Consider the following 14,786-nt stretch of genomic DNA (forward strand, 5'->3'; position numbering starts at 1 on the left):
GGTGGAGCTGAGGGATTCAAACTCAGGTCTCCGATTACAAAAGCTCCAGCATCTGGCAGGTGCAAAGGCTTTTAGTGGGAAGCTGCCCCACCCACTCTCTCAGGACCCCCACCTCCCGCAGATTCCAGACACCCCTGAGAGCTGTGGAGAGCATCTAATCTCTTTCCGGGTTTTCTCCCTCACTCCCCATCCTCAGGCTTTGAGGCAGAATAGCCCAGGTGGTAATCACCGCTCCAGAATTTTTTAAGCTACTTGGCTTTGGGCAAGTTACTCTCAGGGCCTTAGCTTTGCCATTTACAGATGGAGATATTGTGATGTGCTTGAGAACACCTTTGTGAAGAAAGGGTTAAACATTCAGGCCCTAGACAGAAATGGGACCTAGGTCACAGTGAAATGCTCCATGAACATCTTAATTGAATCAAGTAACTATTTTTTATTATTATTATTATTATTATTATTATTATTATTATACTTTAAGTTCTAGGGTACATGTGCACAACGTAACTATTTTAACGATGCATTTGAAGACCCTTTCCCTGCCTTAGGTGGCTCTCTTTGATTTCCTAGAGCCACCTGGAAGCCAACATTGTCTTCTGGACTGTGCTGGAAAGGCCTGCAGACAACATGCACCTCCTTACCAAGGCTCTTTCCCCTTTACCGGGCTCAAAAACTGATCTGTAAAAATGACCGAATCCTAGGGTGCATGTGGCAAGCCTGGATTTGTTGATGGGGTGAACTGTTGCTGTGTTAGTCCAGCAGAGACTCAGGCATGGGGTTGATGAGCACAGCTGTTATAATTCAGGCTCTGACTCCCATTACCAGGGTTCACACCTCAGCCTTACCACTTGCACCATTCATTATCTCAAGCAAAGGATTAAACTTGAAGCTTCATCTCCGGCATCTACAAAATTCTTATGTTATAGTGTCTACCATATTGGGCTATGGTGAAGACTAGATGAATTAAAATATGCAAGGCACTTTGAATGATTCCTGGCACATATTTAGTGCTCTGCTCAACAAATGCTAGCTATCTATTAGAGAATGAGGCCAACACTTCTCCAGTCAGGTTCATTTACCTGCATGTAGGAGATCTTTACCTACCTTTTTTCCCATACACCCAGCACGTTGTGGCAAAATATTAAACTGCTTCCTTCCTTGTCCAGCATTTATTTACTAAATTATAACCCCGTCTCCTGACTGGGCTTTGTTTTCTCTGAATATGAAAGGTCTCCATCAGATCCTAGCCAGATCTTGCTTAGACCCCACCCTCCTGTACTCAATTTCCAGGCCTGCCACTGTGGAGCTGTTTAACTTTAGAGATGTTCCTTAACTTCTCTGATCCCAATCTCCCACATGTGTAAAATAAACATAATAATGGCTCTTTCCTCACTGAAATTAAATAGGAACATGTATGAAAGGCTCTTTGTAAAGTGTTCTGCCCTTAATATAAACTCAATTAAAGTAAGTCATACTTGTTATTACTTAGTCTCCCAATTTCAGTTTTAACATCCTCCAAAATTTATGATGAAACATCAGTCCTAAAGACAAACCAGGGTAAAAGATCCACAAAAGAAAGTATTGATTGGAAAATATCCAAATGCAAATCAATACTGGATTGCAACGCATCGTTCCTTTATTTTCTGTCTATTGTTTAAAAGAAAATGAACTCAAGGCACAGATCCAGCAGTCACTTTCCCAGAGCTGGTCTTTCCACGCACACAATCACACTTGAGTGGATGCTTCAGGGAGGCCCAGAAATAGGTAGAAGTATCTTCTTTCCGCTCTGAATAAAGCAGGCCTTTCCAGCCTTCAACATCTTGGGCTGCAGACGGTGGGGATGGTCCTTGTACAAAGTGTGCTGTGAAGAAACTATAGTGCAAGTTCCTGTGGCACCAGAAAACACACAGTGAGTGCAGAGTGGAGAGGAGGGGCCCCTCAGGACACCCCAGGGAGCTATCCCCCTTTCCCACCTCCACTCTGGGGAGTTAGACCCTTAAAACACAAATCCTATATCAACAGGGAAGCTGGCTCTGTGAGTGTTTCCAACTTTGAACTTCCTGGCATCAAACAGCAGTGCCCATGCTGTCTCTATCATCCCAGCCTCATCCTTGCACTTGGAGGTTGAGGATGGTAGGTCATGTTTCCAAGTGCTAAGAACCTTTCCACTCCCGGGGTTGGGGGAACGAGAAGGGGGAAGTGAAGAGGGAATCTTCTTCCTGTTCCAGAAGAATTCATAGAGGACTTCTCACCTCAGAGTGACAACTTGCCTCCTTCCGATGATCACAAAACTGGACCAAAGAAGTGGACAATTGGAATTCACTCATGTTAGTGTGCCAACTCAGTTAGATCCTGCAAGTGTATGAAACGCTGGGATGCTAGGCCCTGTGCTAGGAGATAAGAGACAGTGGCCACAAGCTCTGCCCTGGGGGAGTACAGATTGAGTAAGGTTGATGGACGTATAAAAAGGAGATCAAAGTAAAGTGTTATACGTGATCATCAGATCATTGATGTGACTCAGAGATTTCCTCATGCGAGCCTACAGACCCACTGCAGCAGATCGACCTGGGAGCTTCCTAAAAATAAAGTTCTCCATGACCACATCCCTGGATATTTGTATTCAGTGGTTCTCAGTATGGCCAAAGGATCTGCATTTTTTTAACTAGAACTTTCTTCTCTTTTCTATGTAGTCCACACAAAAATCCACCAGCAAATCCTGTTGTCTCTTCCCTTGGAATACATTCAGGGTGTGGCCCTATCTCATCACCTTCATAATTACCACTGTGGTCCAAGTCAAAATCTCTTTTCAAGGAGACTCTTGGAAGAGGCCTCTAACTTGTCTCCCTGACTGTCCTTGCTGCACTACAGTCTGTTTTCTTCACAGTAGCCCGAGTGACTCCTGAAACATGGATGGTAGGTCATGTTTCCAAGTGCTAAGAACTTTGCAGGGCCTTCCCATCTCGTGGAGAGAAAAGCTTCAAGACCCTCCATGGTCTGGCCCTTCGAGACCTTTCAGAGTCTGCTTTTGAAAGCTTTTCCCCAGGCTCCCACATGGCTCTCTGCTCCGGCCACAGTGGGCCTCATGCTGGGCTGGAGTGGGTTCTTGCTTCTCCTGCCTCAGAACCTTGGAACTTTTCCGTGCCTGGAATGCTCTTCTCAAATGAGGATGACTCCCTCACTTCTTTCAGGTCGTTGCTCAAATGTCTACTTGTGAGAGAGGCCTTGTCTGAACTCCCATTCAGTTAGTGGTCTTGCCCCTGTTCCATCACTTTCATCCTCCTTATGCTGCTCTATTATTCTTCATGGAATTTATCACACTCTCATACTACCGCCACCACCATGTGTTAAATATTCCTTGGTTTACTTGTTGATTGCCCATCTCCCAGCACTAGAATGACAGCAGGACATTACGTGCTTTATACACTGCCAGTTTATAAAACCGTGCCTGACACATAGAACTCATTCCATAAATGATTTGAAATGGATTAAATAATAGAAGTGAGGGTTTAGGAAGGCTTTTCAAATATAGCTTACAAATGTATAAGGGCAGGAAAAAAATGATTAATAAATATTTCTCAAGTATCTCACACCTAGCACATCAATTCTGGGTCAGAGGTGGCTTACAGACAGGGTGGGACCCGAGGGATCCAGGTAGAGCCATAGGTTGGAAGGATTACAAAGTACAGCCAATCTGAGATGGTCATCACCATATGCACTTAAGGCTTCATGGAGCTACAAATCTGCTACTGCCACAATGGAGTGGTATTTCCTTCAAAACATTTAGCAAAAATTAATAATAGTAACAATGAGCAGTTCAGGCATTTGTAGATAATTACTAGATACTAAAACAGAAACACTTATTTTTAAAGTTGTTTGTGAGATCAGTTACTGACCAAGATCAAGAGACTCTATCTGGATGGTCTTTTCTGTATTCTGTTTTTCCCATTGGTTCCAGACCTCAGGGTTTGTTCTCCTGGCTGCGTAAGTTTTAAACATCCTGCTGTGCTTCTCAGACTCTCAGTCACCTCTTTTGGAATCTGCAAATGCCCCCAGGAAGGAAGAAGCCCCAAATGCTAGGGTCACCGGTCTAAGTGTAGATCTTGACACCGTTTGTACTGCCTTGTTAGATCTCCACAAGTGAGTTTATTTGAATAACTTATTCTTATTTCAGTACACACACAGACACATACACAGTTACACAAGTGCATCATGCAGACTTATGTATTTCTTTTTATTTATATATGTGTATGTATATATGTATATGTATATATATTTCTTCATATTTTAAGCATTAGGATCACATTGAATTTATAGATTTCTATGTTAAGTGCAGTTTAAAATATTACATTTTACTTAATTCATCAGAGATGTGCTAGTGTCATTAAGTATTTTAAATGCAATTTTATATTATTTTTATTTACACAGACCATAGTTCATTCGGCCATTTCTCTTACTGTTAAAAACATACAGTTTCCATTTATAAATTTTTCATGAATTAAGCTACGATGAATGTTCCCTAACAGAAGTTTCTAGTGCTCTGTCTGATGATCTCCTGAAGATAGATTTCTAAAGGTTGGATCAGTGGGTCAAAAGAAATGAGTCAAATTTTGCAACACGTTACCAATTTTCTTCTTATAAATATTACAGTAAAGTTTCTTCATATCATCAAGGTATCAGATTGATTTTATTAATAAGAACCAGTTTTCTTTAATTTGAGAATTTGCTCACATTTTTCTGCTTAGACTAGAGCAGTATTCTCCTTTATTTTTTCCCTCTTTTAATAGTTTCATCTTCCACATTTAGCTCTCATCCACTGGCACTTATTTTTGCATATAGTATGAGGTGACTATCAGTCCATTTTTTTTCCCTGTAGTTGACCAATTATCTTTTTTGGGAAAATTTTCTTTCTGATTAAACCTTTGATCTTGGAGCTACATGTATCATGTACAAACTTGTTACAATTTTTATTGTCTGTCTCTATACAATATACTCTACTTTATTCCATTAATTTTGCAGTTGGGTTTTTCTCTGCTGTGACAGTTTTAATTATCATGGCATTACAGTACATGTACCTTCTGGTTGGCCAAGAACCCCCTCTAATCTCTTTTGTTAAAAATTTCTTTGATATTCTAACTCATGTATTCTTTCAGATATACTTTTCAATCACCTTTCAAGTTCCAAATAAAAATTCCATGTGGGGTTTTGATTGTAATAATATTAAAGCTGTAAATCATCTTGAGTCATGTATATATATAGTTACATATTATAACTATTAACATAGTTAATAATAGTTAGCATTTTTCACAGAAATACCTCTCTTCTTTATCTTTTGTAAAGTCATGTAGTTTTTTTTTCTTTTCTAGCTCTCATGCATTTGTTAGTATTGTTTGAGAATAGTTTTGGTGTTTTATCTTACCAATGCTATTGTAAGATCATTGTTCTGGTATATTTTATAAATGATGAGTACTGGTACATAGGAAAGCTATTCACTGATTTATTTAGCAAATATCTAGAACTTATTAAGTGCTGAACAATTAATTGACACTATGCTGAGCATTTATTTACTGTGCTGGATACTAGTTGTCCATTAATGGCTAAAACAAACATCATCTCTATATTATTAGAACTCACAATCCAGGGTGGCAGATAGGCATCAACTAACCAAGCAAGCAAATACATATATAATTACAATTCGTGATAAATTCACATGGTGCAGCAATAAAGTATAGCAGGGAAATCCTACTTTGATATAGTGATCAGGGAGTGTCTATCTGAGAAAACTATAATAAAGCCAAGAACAGAAGGATAAGAGGAATCGGCAAGGCAAGAGGTATGCAGAGTAGTGTTCGAGGAAGAGGACAACATTTGAATGTCCCAGAATTGGTAAAAACCTAATGAAGGAACAGAAAATAACAGAAATCAGATTGGTTAGAGGAAAATGAGAAAGTGAGGAAAAGTACAAAATGGCCTTGAAGGAATCAAACGATCCTTATTGTCATGATGGGGAGTTTTCATTTTGCTGTTTTAACAATATATTTTATTATAATAGGTACCCTACATGCACATATACAAAAACCAGAAAGGTAGAGTTTATAAACCCAGGCTTCAGTTTCTGTCCCCAGAATTACCCAATAACTTATCGAATGTGTCTGTGCATTTAAAAATGATGGTAGATGTGAATTCTTTCCTTCTCCCACACCCACTTTTCAAATGGATGGATTTATAATGTGACCAATCCTCTGTTTAGGGCCATTTAAGTTATTTCTAATTATTTATTATTGTAAGTGATGTTATTATATCCTTTGATCTTTGCACATGGGTGGTCATATTTATGAAGTAAGTCTACATAATTAGGGTTACTGAACTCATGAATATAAATATTGTCCATTTTTGTAGATATTGCCAAATTCACACATTCACCAACTAGGTATGAGAGTGACTATTTCCCCCACAACCTAGGCAGCGTAAAATGTTAGTAATCTGGGAAACTGATATCAAAATCATAATGGGAGACCATTCTGTATCCATCAGGTTAGCACGAAGTATTCCCACTCCACACCCCAGAGTTGCCTTTGCACGTGTGCCCCAGGAACATGCCCAAAATGTTCAGAGCAGCATAAGAGAATGGGAGTGGAAATAATCAGAATGTCCATGAGTAGTGGAACAGATAAATATTTTGTGGTGTATTAAATACTATTTGGCAGTAAAAATAAAGGAACTATCAATGTATGCATCAAAATGAATAAAGAAAATACTGTGTAGTAAAAAATATGATTCCAATGACATAAAATTTAAAAACAACTGAAGTCAAACTAAACAATCTGAGGGATTTTTAAAACATTCATGCCCACCTGACTCCACAGGACCAGTGATTGCTCACAGTTGTTTATTTAACTGGATTCAAATGATGGATTTATGGTAAGATAATATGGATTTCAAAACTTTCTGCACCGAGATAAACTTATAGAAATGTTACAATATGTCTGAACAGGATTCACCTTGAGATACTAAAAAGGGTAAGATATCAGTTACAAAAGAACCCCTATCAGAGCAACATGAATTCTGCTAAAATTGAAGTAAGGACAAACATCAAATTGATGGGGAAGCTTTGGTGGAAGAATGGTGAAATCACTGGTGCTTTACAAAAGTTCATAGAAAGAATGCCCCAGAGAAATCAGCCGTTTACAAATGGATCACTCATTTTAAGAAAGGATGAGATGATGTTAAAGATGTAAAGCCCACAGGACAGACAATCCACATCAATCTGTGAAGAAAAAGTTAATTGTATCCATGTCCTAATGGAAGAGGACCAACTATTAATGGCAGAAACAACAGCTAAATCATTGACATCCTACTTAGTTCAGCTTACACAATTCTGACTGAATCATGAAAGTTGGTCAAACTCTACCTGATGGGTACCAAAATCCATGTGCCCAAATCAGCTGCAGACAGGAGCAGAGCTTTCAGTGGGCATTTTAAACAAGTAGGATCAAGATCCTGAAATGATTCTTTGAGACACTGTAACAGGAGATGAAACCTCAAAATTTGCTGAGGCTAACTTCAGGTCCTATCCTAAGATGATATCTTACAAATTTTCAATACGTGTCTTAAAAGAATTTCTACTATCTAATTATTGAATGGTATGTTTGTATTAGTCCGTTTTCATGCTGTTGATAAAGACATACCCGAGACTGGGTAATTCATAAAGAAAAAGAGGTTTAATGGACTCACAGTTCCACATGGCTGGGGAGGCCTCACAATCATGGCAGAAGGAGAAAGGCATGGTAGCAGGCAAGAGAGAATGAAAGCCAGGCGAAAGAAGAAAATCCTCTTATAAAACCATCAGATATCTTAAGGCTTATTCACTACCACGAGAACACTATGGGGGAACCATCTCCATGATTTAATTTTATCCCACTGGATCCCTCCCACTACACCTGAGAATTATGGGAGCTACAATTCAAGATGAGATTTTGGTAGGGGCACAGCCAAACCATATCAATGTTTCATTTCAAGGTTGTTAATCATATGAGCTTTCCAAATTATCTCTCTTTGCTGACTTTTTAATCTGTTTGATATATAAACTGCTGAAAATTGTGTTAAAAGAGACCGCTATGACGATAGATTTATAAATAATTACATAGACTTTTATCCTATTTTGCAGCATATATTTTGAGGTTGTGCTATTAAATGTGTCCATGTTCAGAATTTTTATGTATTTCTGATTTATTAAACCCTTTATTATTGTGTAGTGACCCTACTTATCTCTAGTAATGCCCTTTTCAAAAAATTATCTTTAGTCTGGTGTTTATACAACAAAGCCAGCTTTGTTTTGACTTCCCAGTTTTTATATCAATGTATTTTAGGACTATATGTTACAAATAGGACATATAATATTTCTTCTTATCTAATCTGAAAATCTTTATCATAACTGAAGAATATGTCCCCTATATGTAACATTTTTATCTGACTGTTTTCAAGATTTTCCTTGGTTTTTAAGCATTTTGATTATGATGTGCCCAGCAAGGAGGGTAGTTTTGTTCACATTTATCCTATGTAGGGTTTGCTGAGATTATTGAACTTGTAAATATGTATCTTTATAAAATTTATAAGAATTGCATTATTTCTTTAAACAAATTAGCCCCACTCTCTCTTTCCTTTCCTTCTGAGAATCCAATTATATGTATGTTAGGCCTTTCAGTGTTGTCACACAAACTAATAAAACCTTTTCATAAATCATTAAAAAAATTTTTTTCGGCTGACCGTGGTGGCTCACACATGTAATCCCAGCACTTTGGGAGGCCCAGGCAGGCAGATCACCTGAGGTCAGGACATCAAGACCAGCCTGACCAACACAGGAAAACCTCATCTCTACTAAAAATACAAAAATTAGCCACACATGGTGGTGCACACCTGTAATCCCAGCTACTCGGGAGGCTGAGGCAGGAGAATTACTTGAATCTGGGAGACAGAGGTTGCAGTGAGCCAAGATCATGCTACTGCTACTGGGTGACAGAGTGAGAGCCTGTCTCTCTCTCTCTCTCTCTCTCTCTCTCTCTCTCTCTCTCTCTCCTCTCTCTCTCTCTCTCTCTCTATATATATATATATATAAAATATAAAATATATATATATAATATATATAAATATATATATAAATATAAAAGCCAGGCACAGTTGCTCACTCCTGTAATCCAAGCACTTTGGGAGGTCAAGGTGGATAGATCATTTGAGGTCAGGAGTTTGAGACCTGCCAGCCTGGCCAACATGGTGAAATCTCATCTCTACTAAAAATACAAAAATTAGCTGGGCGTGGTGGTGGGTGCCTGTAATCCTAGCTACTCAGGAGGCTGAGGCAGGAGAATCACTTGAACCCAAGAGGTGCAGTTTGCAGTGAACTGATATCACACTACTGCACTCCAGCCTGGGTGGTGGAGTGAGACTCCATCTCAAAACAAAAGTATATAAAATATATTTTTATTTATTTATATATTATTAAATATTTATTTATTAATAATTTTTTTCAAAATGGTTATATTCTATTGGCATATTTCCAAATTTACTGACCCATCATCTATGTTCTGCTGTTAATATCCAGTTGGTTCAGATATTTTGTTTTTCATTTCTGAAATTTTCTTTTTTTAAGGTTTCTATTTCTTTTCCTATTTCTTTTCATTCACTGCTAAAATATTTACTTTCAGTGAATTTCATTCATTGCTAGAATGTCACTGAGCAAAGTTGTAAGAACTATTATAATCTCGGCCTGCTGATTCCAACATCTGGGTCAGATTAGAATAGATGTCTGTTAACTATCTTTTCTCTTGAGATTGAGTCATATTTTAATGTTCATTTTTATGTCACATAATTCTGTGCTATGTTCTGGGCATTGTGAATGCTCTGTGGTTAAGACTGAATTATCTTACATTCCCCTGGAAAGAGTGATTTTTGTTTTGTTCTGTTTCACTTTAGCAGGTAATTAACTTGACTGAAATCAAAAGAAAGTCTTTGTCTTTTGGACTGCAGTTCAAATATCAGTTCAGTTATTTTTATCCTTAGCTCAATTGCTTACTGTCTTCCCTATGCATATGTGGTTCAGTTAAGAGGTTATAAAACAATTTTAGGTTTTCTTTCACCGAGTTATTTACTTTTTGGAATTCTTCTCCCACTTTCTGGAAGCTACAGTGGTCTAGAACTCTGTTCTTTGCTCTTTAAGCTACCTGCGTTTTCTATTGGAGTTATAGCTACCACACACCGCATGAGCTATGACCTGGTCTCAGGCTAAAGCCATAAAAATAAAGAAATTCATAGTATGTTGTTCATTTCTTCCATGTGCTGACCCCTCTTCAAAAATGTCTGCTTTTCTTGACTGAAGAGTAGTTAGAAAGGGGGCAAATGAAAAAGTGGGAGGCCCAATTTAAGAGTCCAGGAAACATATCTTAATGCCTAGAAATAGAATAATGGAAGTGGAGATGAAAAGCAATAGATAAACACGTTTCTTTTCTTGAGTTAGAAACAAGACTTGGATTCTATCCAAGAAGATCTGAGAACACCAGAGTCTAAATATAGTAGTCAATGTATTCGAAGTCAAAGGTATTCAATGGATTCCTTTCCTGTTTCTTATTAGTCTCTTCTTTTTATTCCCACCAGATTCTCGAAACCCTTAAAAGCCAGAAGCTTTTGCTGGTGAAGGGGAGAGAGAGAAGGTGGAGTAAAGAAGTCAACCAGATTCTCTCTTTTTCACAGCAGGTTTCCCATGAAGACTCCAGTCTAAACCTGGGGAGAAAGAAGCCTAAATTGGAGAAAGTGGTGAAAGAAGCCCTCTCTGAAGAGATGACATTTGTCTCAAGAGCTGAATGAAGGGCATAGTTCTACAAACATACGATTAAACATGTGGATTACTACATTAGGATTTACCGTGGAAATTCGTATTTATTTGTGTATTTTATTGTTGCTTGTAAATAGCTTTTGTTTTAAGCACCTGACCAGACTGTGTTTGTTTTAGGTTGTGGCCCAGGCAGTGTTATTCATGTGTATGAACACAGCTGGAATCTTCATCAGTTACCTGTCAGACCGGGCCCAGCGCCAAGCTTTCCTGGAGACTCGGAGGTGTGTGGAGGCCAGGCTGCGCCTGGAGACAGAGAACCAAAGACAGGTACCAACTGACAAGGCTGTGTGTTTTAGTTATCACCTAGCCAGTCTCTAACTTATACGGAGCTCCTGTTTTGCTCCCAAACACGTCCTGACTTGCAAGTGTTCTCTTAAAGTTTATGTCACAGGATTCCAGAGTTGGAAATAGTTGTGTTAGACTTACAGGTCAAAATGGGTTGGTCTTATTCTATCCACACTCAATTCATCGTTCCCTATAAGAAATAAAGTGATTACAGTCACAGATTTATTTCCTGACACCTTTCACTGACATCTGTGTTTGTGAACAAGGTCATGATGCCTCAAAACCATCAGCATGCCTGTCTTTGACCCTCTTTCTTTTAAACTGTAAATGTGTTATTTCAGATAAAAATGTTTACTGTCTACCAATTCAAATTAGAGTAAGCGCGTAGAAGAATCTTACACATGCCTAGTCTCTAAAACCACAACCTGATTTTTAGAAGGGATATACACACACAAAAATCCTGTGGACATGATGCCAACATCAGAATAAGGGATACAGTAGGAAAAGAAGTTGGATTGCAGGGGGCAATAATATGTTCCAATTTGGAGAGGTTAAGATAAAATAATTTTTTGGACATCCTGATTGGGCGGATGTTATAGGAACTTAAAAGTAGTTTTGGCCTCAAATAATATATTTCTCCAAAATCAAATTTACTTTCAAAGAATAAAGATTTGTCCCTATTAAAGCTATTTATATATTTTAAATCCATGTATACCTTTGGTTCTGAAAACAATTTTCCAAGAGGAATATCAGGAATGTGTTGAAAATTGGTTTTAGCATCAATTTATAGCATCCCAAGTATATATGTTCTTGGAAATTTTATGCTTGTAGATATATTATTTTTATAATACGAGACCTTTTTTAAACTAAGACCTTTTTCTTAAAGTTATGTCTTATTATTTATAATACAGCACATTTCTTATTTAAGACTTTAGGCAATAATAGTTTGCAAAAATCATAAAGAAAGTAGCAGAGAAAGACTCAACACTTACTTCATGATTAATTTGCATCAAATCACCAGGGAGTCAGGGATCTTTGAAGTGAGTGAAGCCAGGTCTGGGTGATAATGGATGAGACAGACAGGTAGGGTACACCTGCCAGGACTCAACTCCCACTGCCATCTGCTGTCTCCTGGGGCAGAGGAAACTCCTGAGTTTTCAGATCTTACTTTGACTTTACAAAATTTAGAATAAGGAATTTCGAAGTTATTGCCTAAAATAATTCTGGAACCTCATAGTAATTTCTCTGAATAACCCTTGGAATAATTAAGAAAAATAACTTTAAGAAAGAAAACGCCCTGTACAATAAACATGAGTATCTCCCAGGACTATTGTATTATGTTCCTGTGCAAAACAGATCAGTTGCCAGACTGGCATGTCACTCTTTCCATGGGATCTGTGCCGGTTCAGAGAATGCTGCCATATTAATAATGTATTCAGCTGTTCTTAATGCTTTGTCACAACGAGAGCTGAAATTGTGGGTGAGTTGTCTGGGCTGCCTCTTATTTCGTGTTTATGATATATTGGAGACACTAAAAGTTATTGCCTTACCATCTCCATAAGACTTTTTGCTTCTTTTCCCATCCTTCAAGTTGGGTGTCTTGGAATCACTGTGATCTATTAATCTAAAATTGTGGAGGAATCATCCACCATTCCCTCTAATCTTTATTTATTTATTTTTTTTGAGTTGGCAGAAGGAGGAAGAAAATAATAATATACAGAGGTAAGAGAAAGCGACAACTAGAATGTAGTGAAAGACCACTAGAGTTTGGGTCATGGCTTTTATTACTTCCTAGTTGGACCACCTAAGCTATTAAACTCTTCACCATAGGTTCCTTTTTTATACATGGGCCAATATCTTTCTCTTCTGCATTACATTTGCCTCAAATGAGATACTATGTAGAAAGCAATACAAACAGATAAGTCAGTTTCATTGATTTCTTGGATAAAATACAAGAAAAGACTATCTTTTGTGGAAGGTGCTTTGTTCCTAGGATGGAGTAAAATATTGTGTAGGCTTCTTTTAGTCCTATATTCACAACTATGATATTTGTGGCATGTTGACCACCTTTTATTTACTCAAGGGTATTGTCTGAGATAGCTGACTCTACAGCATCAGTGCTAAAGTTACTTTCCACTGGCATTTGATCCCTGCTTCAGGTTTCCATTATCCTTGAGAACTTCCTCAGTAATAGATGGGCAGTGTAGTCTGGCAGAGAAAACATAGACTTTCAAATGAGATTGCCCTGGATTAGTAATTTTTGCTTAGTTACTATTTTAGTGAGCTTGAGCAAACTCTGAGTCTTAGTTTCCCCATCAATGCCATGGGAATAATAACATCCTTCCTGAAAAGTCTCCTTAATGGTTAGAATTACTTTGTGTGAGATGCCCTTGCAAGTCAGTGAAGAGTTCCTATTAGCATTATTGTGTGTAATGATTTATATGAATCAGTCAACATAGTTCAGTCCCAAGAGGACTCATGTGAGAATTTATTATGGATTGACTTGGCTCAGTTGTAATAACTTAGGGTTATTTATATGGAGGTAAATCAGGATGATGGCTCTCCTTAAGTGCATAGCAACCAGAATCATCATTAGGTCCCATCCATGTCTTTTAAAATATCATGTGTCATTGACAAATGAATTCTCATCTACCTCTTATCAGAACTAATTACAATGACATAACTGTTAAAAATTCTATACCCTGTGAAGGAGATGCTGTAAGAACCTAAGTGACAGCAGATACCTTTTCCTTGGATAATGATCCTAAATAAGATTGATGGTAATATTTTGCAATTATAAATTGAGAATCAAATAGGTTATATTCAATAGAAATGACCATGTTTTGTGAGATTTTTCATGCATTCATGATTTTTATCTCATGGTAGGATACAAAAAAATTAATCATTTAATTTGTTCAACTGTGAATTAATTTCTTTATGGAGGGTCTATTATGTGTCAGGAGCCCTGCTGAGCATTGGGAATATAATGCTGACCAGCAATCAGTTTCTGGCCTTAAAGAGTTTACCTGGTGTAGAAGATTAATGGCTACACGGACACGTATGTCAATAGTGTATGAGTCAAAACTAACCTAGAAAAATAATTTTACCTGAGCTGACATGTGAATAGGACTCAGCTCAGTGGAGAGGCAGTAAAGAGTACACCATAAAGAGCAAAAAACACATGCAAAAATCTTGAAGGAAGAGAGGAAGTAGTTTGTTGGAAGGATTTATGAGAATTCCCATGATCACTCATTCATTCATTTATTCTTCTATCTATTCACCCATTCATGCTGTAGAGAGACAGCCAAATAAGACTCAGTCTTTACTCTGAATTGGACCTGGAGGATGAGTATGACTTTAATTCTTAGAAGAGAGGAAGGAAAGAAATTAGCAAATATACCGATGACAAGATACGTATGACCTAGTAAAGGACAGCAATGCCGGACACGAGGTCTTCTCTGACATCCTGAAGCAAATTGTGAACCTGTTAAGTGGAACCTTACTGCTTTCCATTCAATAACAGCTATATATTTCCTGAGTGTTAACTATGCACCAGGCATTATTCAAAGTGCTGTGTACACCAAAGTGAAGAAATTCTTTGTCAGATCTCTATTACAGCATG

At 37.8% G+C, this 14,786-nt stretch overlaps 1 protein-coding gene across 2 annotated transcripts in view; it reads left to right on the plus strand.

The window, feature by feature from the left end:
- Positions 1-14,786, plus strand: part of ADCY8 (adenylate cyclase 8) — a 261,339-nt gene that overhangs the window by 39,247 nt on the left and 207,306 nt on the right. For both annotated transcript variants that reach the window (XM_050801571.1, XM_050801572.1), the window contains exon 2: positions 10,997-11,146. In XM_050801571.1, coding sequence (XP_050657528.1) covers positions 10,997-11,146 — 150 coding nt within the window. The remainder of the gene's footprint in view (positions 1-10,996; positions 11,147-14,786) is intronic.

Source organism: Macaca thibetana, chromosome 8 (genome assembly GCF_024542745.1).
Source record: "Macaca thibetana thibetana isolate TM-01 chromosome 8, ASM2454274v1, whole genome shotgun sequence".
In the NCBI taxonomy this organism is placed as follows: Eukaryota; Metazoa; Chordata; class Mammalia; order Primates; family Cercopithecidae; genus Macaca; species Macaca thibetana.